Source organism: Drosophila sulfurigaster, chromosome 2L (genome assembly GCF_023558435.1).
Source record: "Drosophila sulfurigaster albostrigata strain 15112-1811.04 chromosome 2L, ASM2355843v2, whole genome shotgun sequence".
Classification (NCBI taxonomy): domain Eukaryota; kingdom Metazoa; phylum Arthropoda; class Insecta; order Diptera; family Drosophilidae; genus Drosophila; species Drosophila sulfurigaster.
The window spans coordinates 9,217,594-9,243,212 of NC_084881.1; the positions used below are offsets into that span (position 1 = coordinate 9,217,594).

Genomic DNA, 25,619 nt, shown 5'->3' on the forward strand with positions numbered 1-25,619 from the left:
TGTTGCTCTCGCTGAGAAATTAGCGTCGTCTCGTTCTAGCTTTTTTGTGCAATGTGCAAAACTGTTTGTATAGTTGCGCCACTTTACAACACTGTTTAACACAGCTGTTTGCTGTCAATTAGTTATCTGCTGCCTACCAACAACAACGCGACGCAGTTAATAAATTGAATTTTTAAACAAATAAATACTGGCATTTATCGCTGACTGCAAAATACATACAGCATTGACTTCTATTCAGTATTAAAACAATCCAACGTGTTCGCAGTGCTGTAAAAATGTTTGATACACATCAATGAACTTACTAGTTTAAGGAAACTGTGCCATGTTTAAGGGAACATTAACTGGTGGTGTTGGCGGCTCCTGGATCGCTGCTATATTCGATGAGATAGCATTAGAAGGCTTGGATGGCTGCACACTACCATGTAAGTGCACAAAGCAGTAGCCCACAATGATTTTCTTTATCATTTACCCTGTTATAGGGCTATGGACGTTGCTCTCCATACGCTTGGAATGTGGACCACAGCTCTCAGAAAAATTGCAGCAACAGATTTGGACGCTGCTGCTGCGATCTATCGACAAAGTTTCGTTCTATCAATTGAAGGAGGAGCGCCCTTTGCTGCCACCATATCGACGCAGTGATGACATGGACACTGAGATCAATAACCCATTGGTGCCAAAAACATGTCCCATTGTCCGTTTGCCCTATGGACCTATCAAGGATGGCCCTATCATGGGCAACTGTTTCGACTACAGAACACGTCAACGTGTAGACGTTAAGGAGCTGCAAGGCATGACAGCTAGCGAAGCCACTCAGCACTGGCATCAAACATTGGTTGTTGTGGCCAGTCAGGAGCTGCGTTCAATGGCACTCCAGCCGAGCAATGCGGTGATGCCCAAGTCGCTGCCCATTCAGCAGTACGTGTTCCTGGAGAATGTGGGTCGCTCGCGGTACAATGGGGAGACCACGGGAGGTCCCTGGTCTGCGATGTATCACTTCAAGGACTCCAGCTTTATATTCTACATGAAGTAAGTTGCGGTCTCGCATCACAATAATAGTAAGAACTCCCTCAGGACCCTTTTTTTATTACAACAATATAATTTATTTACATTAAAAATTTAGGGACAAGAAGCTTACAGATTTATATTAGATTACTTAATTAGGAAAACATTAAAAGTCGAATAATAATCAGTGCCATGTTATTTGCATAATATTAATAATGTTTACGCTCTTTGATAGTAATACATATTTTTAATTCCCACCCCAACAGGAACAGGTTGCGCACACTACGTTTGGTAACTTCCCAACCTTATGTGGAGCGACTTCCGACCCGTACAATTTGTTCAAGCTTGGTAATGCTGCCACGCTTTCAAAAGATATACAAGACTCATATGCAGCGTGTGCTTGAGAAGCTCTACATGGTCATTAAGGTGCGTCCAGAACGTTACATTCCCATCGCGGAAATACCAGATGTTCTCGATGAACTCACTTCAGGGCAGACCAAGAAGCTGTTGATTTCGCATGGCCTGCGTAGAGTCTATGAGTCGACACAGGTGATGCAGCCCAGCAAACAGACGGGCAAGATGCGCAAGGTGACGGTGTTGCGACTGCGCAATCCTGATCTCAAATTCGATGAGATCATGCAACACGATAGCAATGACGGCAAAGAGGACAAATCTACAGCGGAGTTTCTCAATCAAAGTCGCGCCTATGTGGATATGCCGTTGGAGCTGGAATGTCTGCGTGCCGTCGCACGCTCGGGTACGCGGGGCATGAGCACAATCGAGGTGGCCCAGTATGTGGCAGCCAATATACATGCGGTGCGCGGTTGCCTTAAGTACTTGCAGCGTGTCGAAGAGATCAAGAGCTTTACGGAGTCGGAGGGCAAGACACGTATCACACGGTTTGTGGCCGGTACAGAGGCGGCTGCTGATATGGCTCAAAAGCAGAAGCAAATCGCTGCACAGTCACAGATGTTGCAGTGTCAGGAGGAACCTGTAAGTAGCCCAATGAAAACTAATTTAACTATATCATTGCTATTTTAAAAAGCTTTAATCTGAAGTAGGTTCTTAAGTATATGATAATAGCTGGATTCATAAAAAAGTAGTATAAATACAAAATTGGTAAAGAAATTTAAAGTGGCTTAATTAGTGTAGAAAATTTTTATGTTTCAAATAATAATATATTCTATAAACAATTCGGTTATTTAGATAATAAGCTTGCATTGCATTATAAAACACATATTGACTTTTAATACTTTTGCAGACCGTGCCATCACACGTTGACATTGTGCTGAACGACCTGCCCGAAATAACGGCCAATATGCGGCATTTCACATTCCCGCCAGCGGTGAAATCGGAGAAGCAATCGCAACGTCTACTCGATCGCAAGATACTCATTGTACGGCAGGTGAACGAGCGGAGTATTGTGCACTTCACCGATCTGATCAAGGTGCTCAATGAGATGGACTACTATGTGAACAGCCAGGAGTCTATCTGCCGCAAAACATTGTTTCGTATGTTGCACAAGATGCAAACGGCGGGCATCATTAATGCCTACGAGCTGACGCTGAAGTATGAGCAGCGATTGCGCATCTATCGCTTGGTGACGCATCCCAAAATAGACATGGAACACGACCTGATGCGGCGCGAAGTGTTGCGGCTTAAGAGCAATTTCCATTTGATTAGCGAGGAGCAGCTGCGGCGACCCTCTCAGCTGAACAGCATGAAGAAGAACAAGGACATTTTACCACGCAAAAAGCTGTCAACGAGTGCCAAGGGTATACCGAAGCCAACCTCACCCAAGCTGCTGCTTGCCTGCATCCTGCACGAGTTCTTCTTCTATCTTGTCTACGAGCAGCAGCGTGATCAGAAACCGCTGCCCATGAGCGCTGAGTTGCTGCAGCATTGGCAGAACACGGAGCCATCGCTGCAGACGCGACAATACCTGGAGGAGTGGCAGACCAATGAGTCGCATGTGTTGCCCTACACGGATGAGATTAGCTGGCGCACGTTCCTGCAACCGTTGCCCAGCTATGAGGACAAACCGCCAGGTTGGTTCTACTTTATGGATGCCTTGGAACGCATGCCATTGTCACTAATGCAGCGCATGTTTCGCGTGGAGCGCGATGGCACGGAACAGCTGCGTCCACATCTGCTTCATCAGGTACGGCAGCACTATCAGTTGCGCCAACTGAATCTGCAGCTCTTGATACCACGTCTGCGTCAGCAGCAGATCTACATTGGTACTTTGAGACTGCTTAATAACATGGGGCTGATTCAGGTTAGCGAACGACAGCAGGGACGTGATCCGCTGCAGCGTTGGGTCTACTTGAATCAACGTAGCTGTCTGCTGGACACCACCACGAGCAGCGGTCACAATTACAATCGCATCAGCGCAGGACGCAAGTACGAGGAACTTCAATTTGAGTTTGCGACGCGGGAACATGTCACCGACTATTGGGCTAAGCTGCAGCATGTCTGCATCTACACCAAGCTGGGATTTATGAAACATCGGGAACCATCGAAAGGCAAGAAGGCCAGAGTGCGTCTGCCGCAGCTGACCTTTGTGCGCAAAGTGGACTTTGATGAGGCGGAAGCGTTGGACAATGGCAGTGTGCCGGGTGATCGTCAGGGTGCCGCTGGTCTTAGCTCATTGCTGTTTGCGCATCAGTTTCGCCATTGGTCGTGGGTGAAACGCACCATTGCTACCACGAAAAGATCAATTCTGCCAAACGCTGTGGGCAAGACGGTGAATGTAATGCCGGTGCGCAAGCGGATGAATCGGTTGCGTTTGAAGCCAGTGGAAAAGTTGCGCAGAGCACGCGGTGTGAACGCCTGCGCGAGACGTAAGTCTGGGCCACGAGATGACGTCGATCGCGATGCCTTGCGTAACATGCGCACATTGCGCGTCACCTGGACAGCGGCCGAGGATCGTCTGCTGAAGATGGGACGTGCTGTCTACTTGTTCATTGATGCGCCGCTGCCAGCTTTGGCGCTCTGCAATGTGGGCACCGTTTGTCGGGATGTGATACGTCAGTACTTGGGCATCTGCAACAAGACGACGCAGGCGTGTGTGCGTCGCCTGCAGTTCCTCATCCGCCAGAAACGTGATCAACCTGATGTGCCCAATTGGATTTACGCCATACAAACACAGCCCAAAATATGTGCCATATACAATGAGAACTTCCTTGCGGAAATAAAGCGCGAGTATCCTGTGCGCAGTGAGCAGAACGAGGCGCTGCTCGTTCACTTTGTGCTCATTCTGAGCATGCTGCATCGCATGGTCAGCAGCGCGGTAAGTCACAAGACGTTATTCTTAAGTTTCTTTTGCAATTTATAAAGTTTATTATATTTTACTTCCATATGGTCATATTACCTATTATTTTATTAACATTTCTTCTGTACTAAATTTCCATTTCTTTCCATTACCAATTAATATACTGTCAGGACACCGTGCGGCGTCAGTTCACACTGCCCGACTACATGGAGGATTATCAGCAGCAGTTCAGGGAGTGTGGGCCCTTAAATGCGGATGCGGATCAAGTGCTGTTTGCGAATCCCACCACTGAAACCGAGCTGCAAGTTAACATCGCTCTTGGCGTGTTGCACAGCATACTGTGCAGTGCCAAGGACAAGACGCTATTCAATCTGCAGGCCTTCGAGATCTACAAGAACTTCTCGGAGGATGTGCTCAGCGCCGCCTTTAATAAAGCGCGTATGGACTCGCTGCTGGTGGCTATGAAGCGTCGGAACATTCATCCAGTGAGTCGTCAGGTGACGGGACCATCGCATCTGCTCAGCGCCAAGTACAAGAGTCGTCTGTTCTGTCAAAAACTGGGTCATCTACTCTACGACACATACCATAGGTTTGAGAAGCAATTGCAGGAACAACGCGCAGAGAATAAATTGCAATTGTCGTCACCCAACTTTGCCCAGCTGTTGTTGATGGGCGAGTGGATGGCCAAGGACCGTCTACAGTTGAGCCTGCAGCTGCCTGCGAATATACTCACCGTGGACACCTGGAGCATGTCGCAGCCGGGCAGCTCCTCGACGGATCGCATACTCGATCACTACAGCAGTATCTTTGACAACGCACCTCAAACTGAATATTCCAAGCGGCTGGAGAGCGAGTGCAGTGCACGGCAAGCGGCGCGTGTTCGCTTCCATCCGGCGAATCTCACGTATCGTCTGCAGTGCGGCGTATACAATCAATTGTCGAAGCTGCCGTTGCGGGCCATGCACTTCTTTTGCGCCTTGGACTCGATTGGGCAGTCGGTGAACATCAGCTGTGCTCGGCTGGAGCAGGGCGAGTGTCCCTTTGCCACATGCATCATGCGCAGCGGCAACTACTTGAATGCCGTGGAGCGCATCTCGTATGAGCATCGTCCCTTACTCAAGCAACTGATTGCCGATGCTTTACCGCCTGCTACATCTCAGCTGCAATTGCCACTGGATGGCTCCAGCTCTGTGGCGGGCAGCACCACGCTCACCGTGTCCGCAACCAATTGGCTGTCGCTGGTGCAGCAACTGGAAACGTATTGGCGCCAGCAACAGCATCAGCAGGAATGCAAGGATGTGGGTAAGGCGCTTGCCGAACGCACCCTCCACAAACTGACGGACTGGCGTAGCCTTTGCACTGGACTGCTAGAGTTTGAGGCGGGTAAGGAAGAAGTAGAGCGCACTCAGGATTATGAGCCATCGCTTAACAAGGAGGAGCGTGCAAGGGCGCAGGATGTGTTTGTGGTGCATCTGCCCACCATTCAGCTTCATATGGAGAAGAATGATCAGCAGCAGCAGGCCAAGGAAGCGCAGCTGCATAAGTCGCTGCTCGAGAAGGTGATCAAGTAAGTGGAAGTGAACGATACCAACATTATTTTTCTATTTTCAAGCCGCAACACTTGTCTTATTCTTGCCGTCACTTGATTGCAGCTCTTCGTTTTGGCGCTATACGGAGAACAGCTTTGAGACGCTGCTGCCTCAGCTGCAGGCCAAGGATTACGATGCCAATGCCATTCAGCACATTAAGGAAATTCTCGAATACATTGAGCAACATCCACTGGGCGTGGTGGGTTTGGAGCTGCGTCGCATTTTCCCATTCAACAAACTGCTGCTGGAGATGCTGCATCAGCTGGAGGCGCACGATCTCATCAAGCGCGTGGGCATCGCTAGTCACATGTATGTGCACAAGTTGCACATGCGTCACTGGGTGGTGCACACATTCCACATTACACGATTGGAGCGAGAACGCATTCAACCGCAGGTGGCTGCCGTGTCAGCAATGCCGCAAGTGGCGTTCGCCAAGAAGCGGAAGGCTTCTGCTGGGGAACAGGATACGGAGCAGCCCACCAGCAGTAAACAGGCGAAGCTAACGTTGGAGCCACTGCCAGTGAGTAGTGAGGACTCGAGTGATTACGAGTTGCCCAGTCGAAGCTCGAAACGCATCAGAGCGAATATCAACAAGCAACAGTCTCCATCGACAGCACAGCCAGCCACAGATGAATTTGCTCGAGAAGTGATTGTGATGCGTCCGCAGCCCTGGATACGTGCGAATGCTTCACTGAATCGTCGTGTGCTTGATCGCTGGCTGGGCGCCTTGCTGAGCGAGTGTATCAGTCGAACCGGCTGCACGGTGTACAGTCTGTTTCTGCGTTTCCCGCATCTCCAGCCCGTGGATATTATGCTGCTGATGGAGCTGTTGTGCCATCTGGATTGCATACATCTCATGGAGTTGGAGACACCAACGGTTCACATTGAATCTTCTTACGATGACGACTTAAAGGAGGAGCAGGTCAGCGAGCTGTACGACCCTAGCTGCACCTATGTGACAGCTCATTGCAATGCCATTGGCAGTCTCACCAGATTCATTGGCACAAAAAAGTATTCCAATGAGTTTATCTAAGTGGTTAACTAAACTAAGATAACCAAATTTTTGGGAATAATGTGAAATTATGTTAAGACTAAATTGGTTCGCGTTTTCCATAAGCATTGATTTGAATACTTGCTGTGGTTTGTGCCTTAATGAAGCTGTGTTCTGGAGCCAATTTTAATTTATGATTTTAAATAATTAAGTGGTGACAATCTAAAAAAACAATTCTTAACCTTTACAATAAAGGACGCGATAAGCGCCATGCACAATGTATTAATAAATCATTGCAGCTTTTAATAGTTACCAAATGTAGTTTTTGTTTTTATCTCTCAAATAAAGGACGGTATATCTAAGTAGCTCCTAATTCAGAGGCTGAGTATTCTCATTTTAAGAGGCGGAAATCTGGAATGCTTAAACAATTATCATCCTAATGCATATGAAAGTGGGAATCTTTTGCACTCAATGGACATTCCAATGTAAACACAAAATATTAATTGGAAATTAATGGTATTTGAACAGAATTCAACTTCATAGTGACATACAGCACCATTTTTATACCCGCTACCCATAGGGTGGAAGGGTATTATAACTTTGTGCCGGCAGGAAATGTATGTAACAAGTAGAAAGAGGCATCTCCGACCCTATAAAGTATATATATTCTTGATCAGCGTCAACAGCCGAGACGATATAGCCATGTCCGTCTGTGTGTCTGTCCGTATGAACACCTAGATCTCAGAGACTATAAGAGATAGAGCTATAATTTTTTTTTTCGACAGCATTTGTTATGTTTGCACGCAGATCAAGTTTGTTTCAAATTTTTGCCACGCCCACTTCCGCCCCCGTAAATCAAAAAAAACGGATAACAAGCGAAAATTTAAAGCTAGAGTTGCGAATTTTGGTATATACTATAATTACTATAGTAGTTATGAAAATTTGGTTGCGATCAGATAAAAATTGTGGAAGTTGTTAAAGAAATACTTTTGTATGGGCAACAACGCCTACTTACTAGGGGTCTGAGTTGCTTTGGCCGACAATCTGGTACATTGTGCCGTCTATGGTATATTTTGAATGGCGTGCTGTATCGATATACCAAACATACCATTTGGTATATTTTTAGTATTTTCGGTATATTTTGAAAATAATACCGCAATATTTTGCCCTTATTAAAAATGGGTAGCGGGTATCTCACAGTCGAGCACACTCGACTGTAACTTTCTTACTTGTTTCAAATGTCGCAATTACTTTGACTACAATCTTCAAATCCTTAGTATTTACACTAATTGAATCAAATGGCACAAATATTAATAAAGCGGATAAATATTGGCGTATTAAAGGAATTAAGTAAGGTGTAATTAAATTACAGCTATCAATTAGTTTTCTTTTTCACTATGTTCTTTATACACCAACAATTAAAAAACAAAATCAAACTTTTTTTTCGCGCTACAAACTTTCATTTGTAACTCTTTTTTTTTTTAATTAGTTTGTCACTATGATTTTTGTTGTTTCTTAAATGATGTTTGTTGTTGTAAAACCGTAGCACTTCACTTTGCTCTCCGTCGCAACAACCGGTAAAACTAACAGACTGCTTGATGTTGTTGCTGCTGCTGTTGTTGTTGTGGTGGTTGTTGTTTACCGCTTTCCACCGACGCGAGGCGCAGACTTCTGCGTCACCTTGGTGGCCTTCTGCTTGGGCGCGGACTTCTTGGCGGGAGCGGGGGCAGCAGCCTTCTTGGCGGCCTTAACGGCGCGCTTCTGTTCCTTTGCCACCTTGATGGCCTGATCGCGCTGTGCCTTGCGCACCTCGGGCTTCATGTTACGCTTGGCCATGATTTCCGCCAGCGAGGCACCAACAATGGCGCGCTGGAATTTCTGTGTGCGACGGGTGCGCTTCTTGGAGGCCTCCTCCTCGATACCCTTACGGTGCTTACGACGGTACAGCACAGTCCAGGTGACCTTACGGGGATTACGCTTCATCAGATAGGAGCGCTCGCACTTCTTGTCCAGGAAGGTGAAGGTCTAAAAGCCAAAAAGAGCGCATTTTAAAAGCCATTGACGCTTGTTATATGCTTTGTTTACATTACCTTGCCATCAACTTTGACCATGGTCTTGCCATGGCCCGGGTAAATTTTGTACCCACTGAATGCACACAAACCGATTCTGCAATTAAAACGTATTGTTTGAGCATACACATAGGAAATAACATGTTGTAACACCACGGGGCAATATTAATTGTTGCTTTTAAACAGTTACGCTTGCCTTTGCCCAGTGATGTTGGCATTATTTATAAATTAATCCAATTTTTACGTACTTCATCTTGCTGGTCAAAAGTGAAAAGAAACGGAAGTGGACGCGATATTTGACAGGCGCTGTCACTTTCGAACAGCTGATTAGTGTTTATAATTATGGTGGCAACCCTTTTGTATTTGTAGTGTTCTTAATCGTCTAATAACATTATTTAAAAAACTGTAGTTCGTTGAGTACATTACATTTTTTTAATAATTTTCTTGAAAATTAAATTAAAATGAATTACAATTTTATTGTTTTTTTTTTTTTTAGCAACATCCACAATATATATAGCAATCAAAAATAAATATTTAAATACTGCAGCACAAAAAAAAAACAAGTTGTAATAAGATACTGAAAAATATCTAAAATGCTGAGCTCAAAGTACTTCCATTGAAAAATCTAAATTTTTTAACTGAAAATTGATTAGTGAGCACTTTAATGGCGAAAACGCTGTTTGCAAGAGACCGTACGGATTCTTGGAAAAAGGCGAAAATAACAAGCTTTTAAAATAACACCTTTTTACTTACACGCCGTAAAAATATACCAAAATACCAAGTGAAGTATAACGAGGTGACTGTCCCTGTATTTTGGGTATATGTACATATATTCTATTTCCAATGAACAAAACCAGTTGATTGACTATATTAAAGATTATAAACAACTAATTTATTGAAAAGCTATTGCTTTAATTTACGATTACACAATGAATGAGAATGGGATGGGTGTCAGCCATCAAACCTCATATAATCCAAATCATCCTCATAATAGCCCAATGGATCCTCCTCTTGTGTGGGGATTATATAACCAATACAAGAATATCGATCCATGTGCACACTTGTAAAATCATCCAGTTCTTTCCGTTGCGCCTCAGTTAAGCTGCTCAGGTCGTCATATTTGAAAGGATCCTCCGCGGGCGGCAGATTAAGCAATAAACGCGTATTTTCGCGACCTGCCATATGATGATGAACTCCATTAGGACCATAAAAATGTTTGGCATAAGACACATCATAAATCTTATTGTTAACAGCAAATAAAATACGTTCGCCTTCCACAGTGCCATTATATTTTAGCAGCTCCCTCAGCGTAAAATCTTTGAAATGCAAAGACGGCGAGAAGCGATGTGCCAAAATTTGTGCATCTATATATTCAATATCAGGTTCAGCGATCGCAAGCCGATTCCCTGTTGCACCTTGACTTTGTCGACCTGATGTCTTCATTTTGTAATAGACCAATGCGGAGACACAGAGCAAAGTTAGTTGCGATGGAGCCTCTTTGATGGCGTTGTATAGTCTATGGTACCATGGTATTTTTTCCTGGTTGCCATTTGCGTCGTTCCTTTCCGACATCTTGTGAACCAGTTTTTTTATGTTTGATTCCCCGTTAAATTCACGGGTCGTTATATTTTCAGTGATCGTGTGTGCTGTTTACTTAAAAATCAATTTTATTTTCCAGGTTATTACTCCATAGCTTTTGCAGCCTGCTATAGTAATATTTATTTTTTTTTGTTATATTCTTCAAATAACGGCATTCTCTTCTTGTACGAATATGGTCGCAATAAAATTTGATAAGTGACCGCCAATTGGATTTTGAAATATACTGTAATTAAATACGGTCCTCTTAATTACGGTATTTTTTCATACCGGGTTATTCGCCGTAAAAATGAATTCATTTTGAAATACATTATTATTATTTTATGTGGTAATAGTAAAAAAAAGTGAGAAAATGTATCAAATTTCAAGCAATATTTTAGAAACAATTGTTATGCTTGTGTTGAAATTAAAAGGTCCAGGGCTGCAGAGCATTAAGCCAGCTGTTGCTGCTAGACGCCATTTTGCAACACTGCTGAATTTGTGACGCGCAATTAGCAGCTCTCAATTTCGCCGCATTCCATTGCAACCAAGCGCGCAGTACTATAAACAATTTCGAAAGCAGATAGCTGTTATTATATATTATGTTAAAGAACAATGTAAAATAGCAGAAAAGAGTGCAACAATTGGATTTGTTTAAAAAATGATTATTAGAACTGGGAGATAATGGAAAATGGTTAGTAGTAATTAATTGATTTCAAAGATGCAACGTTGCGAAGTGGTTATGACCACTTTAAAACGCTAAATGAAAGCGAATTAGTGTGGTTTAATATTATATTGCTGTTTGTAGATATCCTTGCTGACGTGGAACTACAGGAATTTTTGGCGTTGGAGCGCAAGCAGTTGGAGCAAGAGCGTCAGCGTCTTAATGCAGTCAACAATCAGTCGAGAAGCAACAACTTCAACAATGCACAATCGACTTGTCCAGCGGCCTTGTTACTGCAAAAGGATAACTTTGTAGCAGTGCAATGTCAGCGCATGGCCAATGGGTGCAATGAACCCAGCTCAGCAACAGCGACGTCTCCTGCCTTGGCAACGCAAAACCAAAACTACGTCGAACTACAGCTGCAACTGGATGAGCTGAAGGACGACAACAAGGACGAGAACGAAAACGGGAAACAGGAGGCCACCAGCATAACGCTGCTTAAGTCAGCCAAGGAATTTGTGAATCAGCGCGAACTGCTTGTTGGCAGTGCGCGACAATACAAATCACCAAATGCGTCGTCGTTGCATCGCCAGTTGGAAAGCGAGCGACCCCAAAGCGAGAATCGTTTGCCAATTGGGCGGCACAAAAAAGGCGGTAAGTCGAGAAAGGGGACTGGGGGCCGCTTGCCAATTTGGTGTTCACGCTTGATTGGCGTAACGCCAAAGAATAACACAAAAAACTAAAAAAATGTTCGCATTTATTCCATAACTGTGAGAAATTCTTTACGGCTCGTTGAACCACTTGAAGCTTTGAGAGCAGCTGCCAAATCTTTGACGTTTAGTTGTCTGCAGTTTTCCAAAAGTGTTTGTTCATAGTCACTTCGTCAGTCAGTGAGTTGGTGAGTTTTCCACCCACTTTCACTTTCCACATTTCGCTTTCATCAACTTCGTAATTGTTAATTATTAATTGCATGATGTCAATAATAATTGCAACTGAGCAGCCACAACATTTGTGCCCCACTTATGCGGCATAACAAATATGACTCTCTAACATGACAATGGGCTGCAGCTGTTGCAAGTTGCCACCTGGTCTAAGACAAACTATTAAATGTTGTGACACCCGCTATATTTACGATAGAAGGGTATTTTAATTTAAGGGCAAGCATAAGAGGGAGTAAAGTGTATATATTCCTGCTCAGAAGACGAGTCTGTATCGAAGATTATAAGAGCTAGAACTACCAAATATACAAATACAACATCTCCATTATCCAGCATTCAACATAAATGGTTATAAACGGTATTAGTAAAAGTTTTAGATAAGTCCTGAAGAAATCATAGCGCAACATTTCTAATTTATATATTTCATCAGGTATCTCAACGTCGAGCATTCTGAACTGTAACTTTGCTACTTGCTTTTCAATAATTAAGTAATTCATTTGCGCATTCTAAAGTTTTAAGCGCATTTTGCGCCCCATATTCGTTAGGCTACATGAAACTTTAATGACCTTTTTCTACTGTTGTTCTATTGCTATTGTTGCTGTCAACGCTTTTGTTGTATCTGCTTCTATATATAACGTATACTATAGGCTAGCAGTAGTGTTGGTATTGTGTTATTTCGTGCTCCAGTTACTATTTCGACTCTCTATTTACGTCCATTCGCTTAATGAATTTGCCTGCGCTGCTCAGTTGTAATTTGAAGCTCGTTTCGTTTCGTTTGTTGCGTTACTTTTGTTCGCCTGAACTTGAAATTCGTTGAACAAATAAACCCTACAAAAGACGTACTTAACCATTATACTACACAATATAAATTAATTGCATATGTGAAGGTGAGCTGGGCGTGTTCTAACAAATTGTCACTAATTTAAATGCACAAAGAGGAACAAATAAATTATAGCAAATTTAATTGCTTTAATTATAACTACGTGCTCACGTTTGTCGTTTAAATGCAAATTTCACAGTGACCAATGTATGCAAAATGCCGGTGATGAAGGGAAAATGAAAATGCAAGAAATCGTTGATGGAAAATGCAAGCAAACAAAACGTCGAAAGTTTACACATGACAAGAAAAATTTGCACGACTGTAGGAAATATATTCTAGAGCTGTATGCCCTATAACAACTGGAAGTTTATTAACTAGTTTTTCAAATTAAATTCAGTTATATTTTGTTTTTTATTATGTTGTTGCAATAATAATGAAAGATATGCAAACAAAATCAATAGAATTGTCTATTTAGTTGTATATATTTTATTGCGTTGCCTTTGTGTTCTCAGACTATTAAATAGTGAACGCAGTTATAACATTCCTTGGGATTGGGAATTTGCTCTTTAGTTTACCAAATCTCAAGCGGAAATAACAGAATAGAACAATATCTATAAATTTCTGTAATAAATATTTTTATTCTGCTTTAATAAATATTTGTAATGTTTTGGTTAGTTTGGCACTATAAAAAAGTAAATTATATTTGATTATATTATACATATTATAATTTTTGCAAATTATACCTTCTATTAAAGCTAGGAAATTTCATTAAAGTTAAAATATTTATAATAAGTATAAGGTAAAAAAAAGTTTTTGGTTCAAAGAGTAAAGATATTTCACGTATATAAGAATCACTAAGAACTTTTAGGAAGAGTAAAAATAAACCTCATATGGTAAAACCTTATTTTCTCGAAATATTTGTACAAACTATTTTTTGTCGACTTTAAAGTTTTTTCCTCGCCAACTTGTTTGTATTTTTTTTTTAGCGGTTCTTTTTATATATTTTTTTTATGGGATGGAGCATGGAAACCGAAAGCCGTTGGTCATGCAATTTCCGTCCACAAAGTGCATTGTGCCATTTGGGTTCGTTGACGAGGTTTTGCACGGGATGCGGGGGTCATTTGCCTGGTCATTTCCGCAACCGCTTGGTTACTTAATAGCTAATGACAATTTTGTATGTGGATGATTGATGAGGTGACCAAGGCTCATCGATAGTTATAGTTTTATAGACCATCGAAGCCCTTAATTCACAAGAGGCCAAGGGAAGCGACCTGAGCAAGGTCATATAAATTATTATGTATATCATGCCCTCTAATTAATTTGTCAGCTATTTACTACTTACAAACGAATCGGTAGTATTGAGATTATTATTAGTATTATTTCGATTTAGATTTCATGTCGCTTAGGTCAGCATTTGGTCGTCATTGGTTAATGAACCGTTAAGAGTAATTTGAAAAGCGTGACACTAAAAGCTTTCGGTGCTTAAAAGGGGTTGGAGAGCAAAGAGAGATACGCTGCGATATGTCCTATAGTGCTTTAAATTCCATTCAATGGCCTTGAACTTAAAGCTAGCATAATTGTACCTACCTAATGATATTCCAACACCTTCCCCTGCTTCCCCCAGTCGCTTGTTGTGCTTTCCACTCGTTGCGCTTTTACACGCATTTTCATTAGCTTTCGCACTTTTCGCGCTTGGCATCGGCAAAACGAGTTTTACCCACTTAGTTAACCTAATTCGAGCGGAACACGCAAGAGGAGACGCTAATGAATGGACGTAGTAAAACTTTGATAATGTCCAGACAATGGACAAGTAATAAGCCAAAGTGTGGATAAAAATTAACTAAGCTTAGCATTAAGCTCAAATGGGTTAACGGTTGACTATATACACTTCAAAAGCTTTTAGCAACACTGCAAACTTTTAGTGCAACTGTAAGTAGAATACTACTCATATATGTATTTAAAATTGCTGAGAGGTTGTAGCTTGATTGACTGATTGTCAATCAACGCAAAGCTCAGCCCACAAAGAAAACTTATAACCTTTAAAAAAATGGCCATGTTGAGTTTGTACTTGTGTTCGATTTTCATCAAACTTTTACTTAAGTCAATATGTAGTCGATAATTACTATATTTGCTACGGCTTTCTTATGGACTTTCAAGTGTAAATTATAAACAAGATAGCAAACATAAATATATTAACTTTTAAAATTTGGTATGATTCGAATGATAATAAAACAGCATTGTTAAAAACTGTATTGTAATTTGCTTAAATAAATAAATTTTGGTATAATTGAAGAAAAAACTATTTTTGAGTTCAATAAACCTATGAAAACTACTTAGAGATTTGCTATTCTTTGTGAACTGATTAGAGATTGTGTTTTTATAATTGAAGTAATATTAATACTTCTTCAAGATCATATTTAAAGGTGTTGGTCTGTAAATCTTTTCTCGGAAATTGAGACATATTTTGTGGTGTTGTTTATTTAGTCAAGATGCCCGTCGAAGATTTTCACATTATTATACAAACCTTATCTTTTTATTTTGCTAATTTTATACATTTTGGTCAATAAAATCGTGATCTGTTCGATTGTACTTACCAACGTCTACTATATATAGTATGTCTTAGATCAACGTACCCTTAATACACAGTAGGACACCGCAATCGAACCCAGTCCTAAGATGCGTGAACTATTTATTTTCTCTCTTTAGCGTTTAACACGCCTTTCTTTGTTCTTCTTGTTCTTGTTTTTTGTTTTTGTTTCGTTGATAGTTTCCTTGACCCGAATAACAAAGTGCGAGTATATGCAAATTATTTGTGGACTATTTGTTGACGGAATGGAATGGCTGACTAATAACACTCACTTTGCTGTCGATTTGAGACTTTTAACTCAAAATTGGCATTAATTATTGCATGTCTTTAACTAAATTGCACCAACTTGAAGCTGTCAAGTGATGAAATTGTTAAAATGTACTTTAATAAAGCCGCACATCACGGCTAACGAGACGCGATAGGACGAGTCGAGTCGAGTGAAATATATGCAGCTAATAAATTGAAGCACCTTTTTGGGGTGCTAGAACTCATGCTAGAAGAGAAGCCTTGCCTTGTGTTGCCTTGCCCTGGGTTCGAGCAGGTCGTAACAGCTGAGCCTTGTTGATAAACTGCCATGGCGAGCGTCTTTGCCTGGTGTTGATGACGTAGTTGTTGCTGCCCCTCCGTACTGCTCATAATGTGAATTGTATATGTATATAAATATACCCTGCATTTTAAAATGAGAGGTATATATAGCACATATGCTTCAAAGTATTGATTTCGATAAATTGAAATAGTGTTCTTTATCGTAGTTCAATCGTAGTTGATTGATTTAGAGACAATATGAAATGTTATATGTTTTTCTTCTTTCCTAAAAACCTAATATCATGGAGATTGTTAGAAAATATACTTGTAGGTTACCAAAGTTAGTTACTGTATCTTTGAAGTTCGTGCTCTTATAAGCATTCTTAAATATATATGTAATTCATAACAAAAGGTATAAAACGTAGTAAAAATCTATTTAAAATTTGTTCTGAAAACTTCACTTACTTTATGAGTTTCAATGGAATGTGAATTTAAGAAATACTTTGCGGATTTTAATATTAGTTCCATTTTGGTTGAAGTTGCAAATGAATCTTAAGGAAGTCTACATTGCCTTCCCAGGATATCTTGGAGTTCATTCACAGTCAATGTGTTCAGTTTCTCACCTGTGTGTTTTTTTATTTCTCTATAATTTTTGATGCCATCGCAGCACGCGATTTGCAACGTCGACGTCAAAGTCGCGCCGGCATAAAAATTATGTGGCAAAAGTGGCAGTAGGCAATGTGGAGCCTTCGCTGTAGCAGCTAGAGCTCCAGCTCCAGTCCGTTGCCATTTGAACACTTGAACGCCATCGTCTGACCCCAAAAACAAAGAAACGTTGTTAGACCCATAATTTCCCCTGTCCGAGCGCAAGGGTCGCCTCGCAATTAGAAGAAGAAGTGGCCAAGAGAAGCGAGAAGCAAGCGAGCGAGCGAGCAACCACCTTAGCAAAATGTACACGAGCTTCCTGCTGGTGGTTAGTGTCGCCAAATCCTGCGTGACACACACAAATACAAATACAAATCCACAAATACAAATAAGAGCAAAGCATAGACCGATATTAAGTATACGAGAGTTTTTCTTCTCTTTCATTCACTCTCAACAGGATGATATGGAGCAATGGGTTACGGACACATTTTACTCGTATTTTCCCGGCTTTAACAATGAAAATCAGAAACGGCAAAATTATTTGCGTGAGCGACAGCGCGAGAATCAGCAGAACTTTCTCAAGCACCAGGTAAGCAGCAGTCGCAGTCATAATCCGTGGCGTCAACTTCGGTTATGGTAATCAGTGTGAAATTTATGACCTGTGGACGACTATGTTAATGATTTGTTGTGCGTTCTACAACTGTGTTTCTATAGATGCTACATCCGCCGGCGCCGAAACAGCGACGTCAGGTGAAGCTGTCGCAGCCAGAGGAGTTGCAAACGTCGCGTTCGAATCATTCCACAAGCACGAGCTCGACGTCCAACAGCAGAACGGATAAGACTGACCTAGAATTAATTGTAAATAGTAATCCCAATTACGTGCCGCCCAAGAAACGGCCAGGCACCACACGACAGCAGCTTCTGCAAGATCTGGGTCACGTGGAGCTCTCCAACATTGTCACTGGCGATGGCATCTTGGAGCGCAATATGCGCAGTGCCGAATTGGAAACGGCGCGCAAAAGGGACTATCAACGGGATCTGATGCAACAGATTGAGGAGAAGCGTCGCTCCATTGAGATTCTGCGCGAAAAGGAGCGCAGACAGGAGGAGGCTTTGACCAGGTGAGCTACACATTGAAATGAATGAATTTCAAAATTCGTTGAATATCACTTTGTTTTATTTAAAAGGCGCTTGGAGGCTCAACTGAAGACAATTCACTTACAGGAGCAGCTGGAGAAGCAGCGACAACGTGCCGAAAAGGTGAGTTGAGTATTGATATTTTATTATAAAAAAGATATAGATCAGCACAGATAAAATTGCGAAGAATTGTATTAGACATCACATCTGCGCATATACTTAAAGTACTTTGAATCCGTTACACCAACCATTATTTTGGGACGAAATAGGTTAGAGGTTTACAATTCCGATAAAATGTTGTACTTTGCTTTAAATTGATTTATTTAAATAATTTTTATAAAATTGTATATATGGTACAGCCATTGTTTTGTATTATTTTCATTTATTATTTGATTATTATTATTTATTTTAGGCAATACATTAATAAAATCTATTCTTTTGAATTAATAACTAAATTGTACAGTTTACAATATATTTACTTAACAAGTGGCTTCAGGTTGAGTTTTTATTTGGTTGGTGAATATCTCGAAGTAGTTCATTCAATTGAATTTTCCTTAGTTCAGTGTGGCTCTACTTTATTTGGCTTGCTTGTATTAGTTTTGCATTAGGGTCGCGAAATTAGCACAACATACTTAGAGGGCGGAAGTTGCGCGACAATTAATTACAAATTGAACAAATCAAAAGCTAGCTATAAATGAGAAAGGGCAACATAATTAGTAATGAAATTAGCGAGCAGAGCAATTTAATTATTTATTTTTGAGCACCTCACATATTGTTTACATATTAAAAAGAATATATAACAAGAATATAATAAATAGAATAATCAGATATTATTTATTTAAAATAAATAATTAATTTTATTATTCTAATTCTTATATTTACCTATTATATTTATTAGACTTATTTGTCTATTTAACCTATAAAAATGTATAACTTTTCTAACGTTTGTATTCAATAGGCTCGCAAGGACTCAGATCACAATCGCTTGATGCGGGAGCAGCTGCTGGCCAAGCTGGAGGAGGATGCACAGCTGTTGCACGCCAAGGAACACAACGACTTGGCTGGACCTGTCAGGAATGGGAATGCAAAGGCCGACAACAAGGATATCAATGGCAATGCCAACAAAAGCAATACGACAAACACCAACAAGGTGTACAAATACTTTAGCAATTCGGCGCGACACGAGTATCGTCGAGGTGAACCATTGCCTGCGGGGGTGGAGCTTGACTTTGAGTTGCCGGAAATGTCGAAAATCGAACGCGAGTGCTTCCATTTGTGCGAAAAGATCTGTCCGCTCTGCGATGAGCCGTTGAAGAGCTATGAAAGCTGTTGTCTGCGCTGTCAGCGCAAGTTGGCGCTGAAAATGAAACAGCGACAGCCCAGCGATGATACAGGTGGACAGCAGAGTGACGAGACGACCGAAGCTGCCGATGCTGTGGATCACGATTGCCAGAATAGCTATGCGCTCGTTTGTCTCAAGTGCGAACGTCTTTATGCGTTGTGTAGTCAATGTCTGGTGAAGAGTGATGTGTGTCGAGCCTGCCAACGGGAGCGCAATGTTTGCATGAATTGTCGCCGAAATCTGTGCTCCTTTTGGCTGGAGGAGATCGCGTGTGGCCGGGACACTGAGCGCACACATGTCAACGAAGTGAATGAAGAAAAACAGCAGAAATCAGATGATGCGTTTCGTGTGCTGGAACTTAATTATGCTGTGCCATCCCCAACAGCGGAAACGAGTGCCGCGAATCCCACTGAGGCAGACTCGCCTCCCTATTCCTTCAACATTTCACCGAATTCAGTGTTCCACGCGGATTACAAGCCCACGCCGGTGAAGCCGCTGTTGATCGATCAACTGCCCGTTGCCACAAGCAGTGCGAACAACAGCTTCGAGCTGGATAGCGCCGATGAGCAGGCGATGGAACGAGTGCGCCGGCAAACAGATAAGCGTCTATCACGTTACCTCAAAAACTACGGCGATCTGGCTTCCAAGCATCAACAAGATGTGCGTAGCAATAGCGAATCACGGCACCGGGGCACACAGACAATGCCCCAAAGCTTAGGCAGGCGGGATGTGGTGCTGCTCGAGCCACCGACGCATAATTTATCGATGCCACTGTTGCGTGAAATGCCCAAGATGACGCGTAAGGAGACGGGTGCATTGCCTGCCGAGAGCACTCAACGAAAGATGGATAATCTCAAGAAGCGCTGGGAGGTACGCAATTACGATATTCGTAATTGATAACTTATCTAATCAGTTCAATTTGTTGCAGGTGCCTGCGGTGCAAAAGTTTACCGTGTCCTCTACATCTCCTAAGATACTCACCCAGGTGGGTGCCATACGTAAGCAACTGCAGGCAGCGCGATTCTTTGACGATGCCCAGGACGAGGTGGATGGCGATGACGACTACTGACCCTCAGACCGAAGGCTAACAACAATTTTTCAACTCTTGAACAAATTGTGTCTGTTTAGTTTTACAGTCTTACCAGTTTTTATTTGTTTTGTTCGTTCTCTTTGCACAATTCGATTTCACCTTTTCGCAATTATTATGGACTTTCATTTAATCCGTTTCGATTTATATAAAATTCTAACCATCCCTGAGATATTGATAATGTAATTAATGAGATACCATGTGCTTCTGCTGTTTCATGCAGCGTCAAATTGTATATTTAAGGCAAAAAGTTTGTTAATGTTTTTACAAATATATATAAATCAAACTCTTAAGCTTATCGGATGAAAAGCGTTCTTATTTTTTTCTTACGACTCGGAAAATATTTCATGAATTCTATTAGATTTATATTATTTTTTAATTTGTATACCCGCTACGTACATACATATGTATCAGGAAGAAGGACGCACTCTGGCCCACTAAGTTATATACATATATTCTTGATCAGTGTTAACAGCCGAGACGAAATATAGTAGCCATGTCCGTCTGTCCGTATGAACACTTAGATCTCAGAGATTATAAGATATAGAGCTATACATATTTTTCGACACCACTCGGATCAAATTAGTTTTCAAATTTGGCCCGCAAAAATGTATAATTTCTGGATTTCATTTCGGAAATCATTCCGAGAATTTGGTATTGATCTGATAAAAATTGTATAAGTTATTTTAGAAATACTTTTATATGGCAAATTGCACCTACTGCCATCCAGTCTTAGCTGCTTTGGCTGCCAAGAATGTAGAATGTGGTACTACATCGATATTCCAAATGTAACCTTTAATAATTTTTAGCATTGTTTGGCATATTTTCAGTATATTTGTAGAATATAGTTTTATTAAAAATAGGTAGCGGATATTTTACTGTCTAGCACAATTGTCTGTAGCTGCCTTTCTTGTTAATATTAAGATAGTATATATGTATGTCATTTTTCGGTTTTTATGATCATTTCAAATAGACAGCACTGAAGATTATTATATTATACTTTCAAATGAAAAAAAATATTTTTGGAGTCTTTAGAAAAACATCTAGCTCAATTAAGTGTGTTACCTCAGTCAAGTTTGATGAAACAGCAAAACCATTGAAGCAATTCAAGGTGGAATCAACCATGAAATACCCATAAAGAAAGTGATTCGAATAATCCAAAATTGCAAAACAGCATTAATTTTTAGGTAATAAATTCGTTTTTTATTCAATTGATTTAGTGCTGATCGTGTTGTCAGTTTACCACTGCAGAGGGCGGGGTGCGTAGACGGGAGCGTAGTGGGAGTAGGCGCCAGCGGAGCCATAGCTAGGTGCTGGAGCACTGCATGGAACTGGCGTCAAGTTGGGCTGGCAGCTGAACAAGTAGTTCTTGGGGCAGGGTGGCGCCGGGATGGCAACGGGTGCTGGTGCGGCATAGGAGGGAGCTGCGGGTGCAGGTGCGGCATACGCTGAGGCAGCGGCGGCGGCAGCGGGCTGGCCATATCCACCACCTCCATAGGAGGAGCCTAGCATCTTGTCATCTTTATCGGTAGCGGCAGCGTTGACGGAGACGGCCAACAGGCAAACGGCGATGAGCACAAACACTTTCATGTTGATTCTTGAGCTAAACTTGGCTTGAAGTGAACTACAATGTTGACTACGACAATTCATCGGCCTTATATACCCAAAGAGCCAGCAGTCTAATAAAACTGCCGTGTTAAGCATTGACCAAGTTTTGAGCCAATTCAACAAGCTCAGCAATTTTTTTTTTCAAGCTTTGCGACATAAAAACTATTGGATTTTTTTTATATTGTATATTTTTTATTTGTTTCCGCTGTCATTTTTAAAGTTTTTTTTTTTAGAGATTATTATGCCAGTTTACATTAATATTTAAAGAATTTTTATTTAAATTCTGTAATTAATTCATGTAATTATCTATAAATATGTAAGCTTGAATATTCAAACCATTTTTATATATTCATAGTTATACTTGTATGTATATACATATTTACATATGTATATAGGAAGTTCTCTGGCGAAAAGGTTGCATGCGACATTATTTAAATTAAAAAAACATATACCCAAACATTCTTTAATTTAAAAAAAAGATTTATTTTATAGCTTCTTATTAGAACTTTTATTAGAGTTAAAAATAATCTTGGAATTATTTTTCTATTTTAAGATAATTGCAAAAATGAACAAATTCGTACAAAAAATATTCGAATTTATATAGTTTATCGTAAAACAGAAAAAGTTTAAAAAATCAATCTTAGATCTAAATGAAGTGCCAACCCAGAGCTGTACGATTAACCTTTACTCTTTTTTATTGATTCAGTTTAAGTTTTTTTTTTTAATGAAAATATTGTTGCACGCGACATTTTTCGCTCGGGATTTACCCATATTAAAATTAAATGTTTTTCAAACTCATTAAGTTAACAAGCTCTGCTTATGATTATAGCGATATATCGCTAACTAATTAAATTAAAAAAAAACATTATGTTAAAAATATCTACTTGACGTCTATAAAACTAACAACTAAATTTTTGAAGTAATTTGCATTTCATTAAATTACAAAAGAGAATGTTTTGGGTTTAAAATTGAAGTTGCATGAATATGTTATTATGTCAGGCTTAGGCTTTTAAGTTTATCAATAGAAAATTATTTGAAAAAGTGCTCTCTAATTTGGAATACCGAACGATGCCCCTCCTGCAACATTGCTGCCGTGTGTGGCCAAGATCAGTTATATTGCAACGCTGTTGCCACACGTTGCCCACTCAAAATTTAAAGAGTATCGATGATGCGTTGGTGAAGGGAAAGTTATTTCAGACGGAGGCGATACTCAAGCATGCTACAACTTTGTATAAACCCGACGAGATGATGTTGTGCTTCAATGGTGGCAAGGATTGCACCGTGCTGTTGGACGTGCTGACCAGACAATGCAAGGATGCGACGCCATTGCGTGCGATATGCGTCAATTCCCACCACCCTGCAGCGTTATTCCGTCAAGCTGCAACGATACAACGGTCCCCTCAAGCTCGCCGTCGAACAAGCGCTGGCCGAGCAGCCGCAGGTGCGTGCCATGTTTCTGGGCTGCCGACGCACCGATCCTGGCTGTGCTGAGCTCACACCGATGATGCCCTGCGACAATGGCTGGCCATCGCTAATGCGCATCTTTCCTCTGCTAGACTGGAGCTATCACGACGTTTGGAACTATCTCCGCAGTCGTCAGCTGCCTTATTGTTCGCTCTATGATCAGGGCTACACATCGTTAGGGGAACGCAGCAGCACTCGGATGAATCCCAGCTTGTTAGCCTATGATGAGCAGCTGGGTAAATTGATTTATCGGCCGGCGTATGAGCTCAAGGATGACAAACTGGAGCGTGCCAATCGCGAAGATACTCAACTAGTTAATCGCACTCGCCAGCATCATCAAAATCCCTAAAGCAAAGCATCCTTGCATACAAAAAAGTCAAATAGAAATCATGTCAAGTGCAAGTGTATTTTGTTGTTGTGCTTTTGACCTTTTTGTGTTTCAGTCAGTCAGATTTGGCTTGAAGTTGCAGCCAAATTGCCAATTTCTTGCAATTGGAGCAGCAAGTGTCAAATAAGTGTGCCACACGCACACTCACATACACATATACACTTGCATTCACTCACACATACTCTTGCCACAGCTTATCAGCTAAATTGGCCCGACAGTATACGAGTATTCGTATGCTAGCAATTTTCGAAGAGTGCAAGCTGAATATAAGAGCTGAGAGCGCACTTGCAGACCGTTTGTTGAACCCATATTTTGTGGTACATTTTAAATGTACCGTTTCCAAAATAAGTTTACTTAAAAATAAGAAATAGTTTCTTGCACTGTGAATATATGCACACATGAAAAAAAATTATATATATTTATCAAGTATATGGTAGATATGAAATACAAATACATTTTACTTGCTTATGAAATGTGCTTACAAATTTCTAGTTTGCGAATTTAAAATTGTTTTCAATGTGAAATTGTTATATAGAATGTTAAATTTAAAAAACATAGTTTAAACTGCGGCATAAATATATATTTTTTCATTCTTTTATAGATAATTGTTGTATAAATAATGATGACAGATTTTTGATTTTGGAGTTGTGCGACTCTGCAAAATATGTTAATGAAATTTACAAAATTATTTTAAGCCCTTGATAAAGTACACAAAGTTCTTGACCATTGAGGCTTCAGTGCCATTTTGCCCCTTATTGTGTGGGGGCGTGGTATTTGCTGGCAACTCGCCCACCAGCAACAGTGGTCGATTGCCATTCGATTTCAATAGCTGCTTGACTTCCAATTTATTTTCCTCCCCATCGATTTCATCGTCAATGTTACGCTTAATCTTCGATTCGTCGTGATCTTCGCTAGCCAACAATTGGCCGTAGACCTTGAGTAGATTGTGCTCCTCGGATCTCTCTAAAAAGTTGAGCAACTCTTGTATGGTCTTATCATGTTTATGCGCCAGCTGTGCATCGAAGGGCGGTGATTTCCTTGTTGCAAATTGGGCGCGGTAGCCGAATTTGTTGTTGTTGTTGGTGGGTGTTAAACTGACGCGATACCAACGCTGATCCTCAGGATCGTGGCCGAGTAAGGCGTATTCAAATTGTGGCGCGGCCGTGGTAACTGTCTGCTCTGGATGCTTGCCACCCAAGCGATCTGTTGTTGGCACCAGGCTGCTGTTGTAGGCACTGGAGTTGGTTGCTTGCGGTGGCTTATGTCTAATACATAGAATGAGAATGCATGCTGTCATTTTGTGAATTCGAAAGTGACTTTAACTTACCCTAGTTGATTATAGCGAGGCACTTCCATGGGCAAGGCGCCAGCAGAGACTTGCATCAGACAATGGATGCAGATGGAGATGACGAGAGGGATGCTGAGATTTTGCTGCTTCCACATATTTGCAAGTTGCACTACGCTGACTGTTGCCCATTTGTGACTTTGTCTGTCGTTTTTATAGCTCCATAATAGACGCCACACAATCGCAACTTTTTCTGTTGTTGTTGTTGTTGGTATTGAATTGCATCAGCTGCTGGCCTCGAATGCGACGTTGTAAATCAGCATGTAAATGAAGCTTCGACTATAACAGAACTTTTGATTCTACAGCGGAACTTCTAAGATATCGCAGAACTCTTCCTCAGCCGCATAATAATAGAGAGTCACGTCTGAATTGTTGAGCGATATAATTTGAAGCCAGCTCGAAATAGAATGAGATTTGATAAAAAACCCCGAATATAACAAAAAGAGTTATTAAATTACATTGTTATAAAAATATATTGCAGTATTGGACAAACTTATCGATGATGCATTTCTATAGGGTTGTGAGCTCAGCCAGTACATTTGACTGATAGATTGTTTTTAAGTCTAGGT

At 41.1% G+C, this 25,619-nt stretch overlaps 7 protein-coding genes across 10 annotated transcripts in view; 3 read left to right on the plus strand and 4 right to left on the minus strand.

Moving 5' to 3' along the window:
* Positions 1–20,543, plus strand: part of LOC133848626 (uncharacterized) — a 177,253-nt gene extending 156,710 nt beyond the window's left edge. The window contains exons 1-8 of one of the 4 annotated variants that reach the window (XM_062284290.1): positions 10,922–11,194; positions 11,309–11,804; positions 12,758–12,761; positions 17,137–17,268; positions 17,394–17,800; positions 17,867–17,939; positions 18,775–20,028; positions 20,087–20,543. In XM_062284290.1, the coding sequence (XP_062140274.1) occupies positions 11,185–11,194; positions 11,309–11,804; positions 12,758–12,761; positions 17,137–17,268; positions 17,394–17,800; positions 17,867–17,939; positions 18,775–20,028; positions 20,087–20,227 (2,517 nt within the window). In that variant the 5' untranslated portion in view covers positions 10,922–11,184 and the 3' untranslated portion in view covers positions 20,228–20,543. Of the gene's footprint in view, positions 1–10,921; positions 11,195–11,308; positions 11,805–12,757; positions 12,762–12,843; positions 12,990–16,968; positions 17,008–17,135; positions 17,269–17,393; positions 17,801–17,866; positions 17,940–18,774; positions 20,029–20,086 lie in introns of those variants that run through there. The other 3 variants (XM_062284274.1, XM_062284266.1, XM_062284282.1) reach the window with 3 other exon arrangements.
* LOC133848566 (general transcription factor 3C polypeptide 1) lies at positions 151–7,146 on the plus strand. The gene is made up of 6 exons (XM_062284191.1): positions 151–422; positions 480–1,026; positions 1,269–1,995; positions 2,264–4,294; positions 4,447–5,843; positions 5,929–7,146. The coding sequence occupies exons 1-6, from the start codon at positions 323–325 to the stop codon at positions 6,896–6,898; spliced, it is 5,772 nt and encodes a 1,923-aa protein (XP_062140175.1). The 5' UTR covers positions 151–322; the 3' UTR covers positions 6,899–7,146.
* On the minus strand, positions 8,359–9,258 carry LOC133848763 (large ribosomal subunit protein eL24). The gene is made up of 3 exons (XM_062284455.1): positions 9,174–9,258; positions 8,947–9,022; positions 8,359–8,881 (listed from the first exon to the last, which is right to left on the minus strand). Exons 1-3 carry the CDS (start codon positions 9,176–9,178, stop codon positions 8,495–8,497), a joined length of 468 nt encoding a protein of 155 aa, XP_062140439.1. The 5' UTR covers positions 9,179–9,258; the 3' UTR covers positions 8,359–8,494.
* On the minus strand, positions 9,787–10,694 carry LOC133848749 (membrane-associated progesterone receptor component 1). The gene has a single exon (XM_062284431.1). The coding sequence runs from the start codon at positions 10,495–10,497 to the stop codon at positions 9,877–9,879; it is 621 nt and encodes a 206-aa protein (XP_062140415.1). The 5' UTR covers positions 10,498–10,694; the 3' UTR covers positions 9,787–9,876.
* An 871-nt stretch (positions 20,544–21,414) lies between the features above and the next one.
* LOC133841262 (vitelline membrane protein Vm34Ca) lies at positions 21,415–21,883 on the minus strand. Its single transcript, XM_062273635.1, has one exon. The coding sequence runs from the start codon at positions 21,833–21,835 to the stop codon at positions 21,485–21,487; it is 351 nt and encodes a 116-aa protein (XP_062129619.1). The 5' UTR covers positions 21,836–21,883; the 3' UTR covers positions 21,415–21,484.
* Positions 21,884–22,819: 936 nt separating this feature from the next.
* Positions 22,820–23,724, plus strand: LOC133850337 (FAD synthase). Its single transcript, XM_062286397.1, is given in 2 exon segments — positions 22,820–23,211; positions 23,213–23,724. Coding segments are annotated over 2 exon segments (744 nt in total). The 5' UTR covers positions 22,820–22,921; the 3' UTR covers positions 23,667–23,724.
* A 548-nt stretch (positions 23,725–24,272) lies between these two features.
* LOC133842908 (uncharacterized) lies at positions 24,273–25,534 on the minus strand. Its single transcript, XM_062276206.1, has 2 exons — positions 25,033–25,534; positions 24,273–24,970 (listed from the first exon to the last, which is right to left on the minus strand). The coding sequence occupies exons 1-2, from the start codon at positions 25,146–25,148 to the stop codon at positions 24,391–24,393; spliced, it is 696 nt and encodes a 231-aa protein (XP_062132190.1). The 5' UTR covers positions 25,149–25,534; the 3' UTR covers positions 24,273–24,390.
* Between the last annotated feature and the right edge of the window lie 85 nt (positions 25,535–25,619).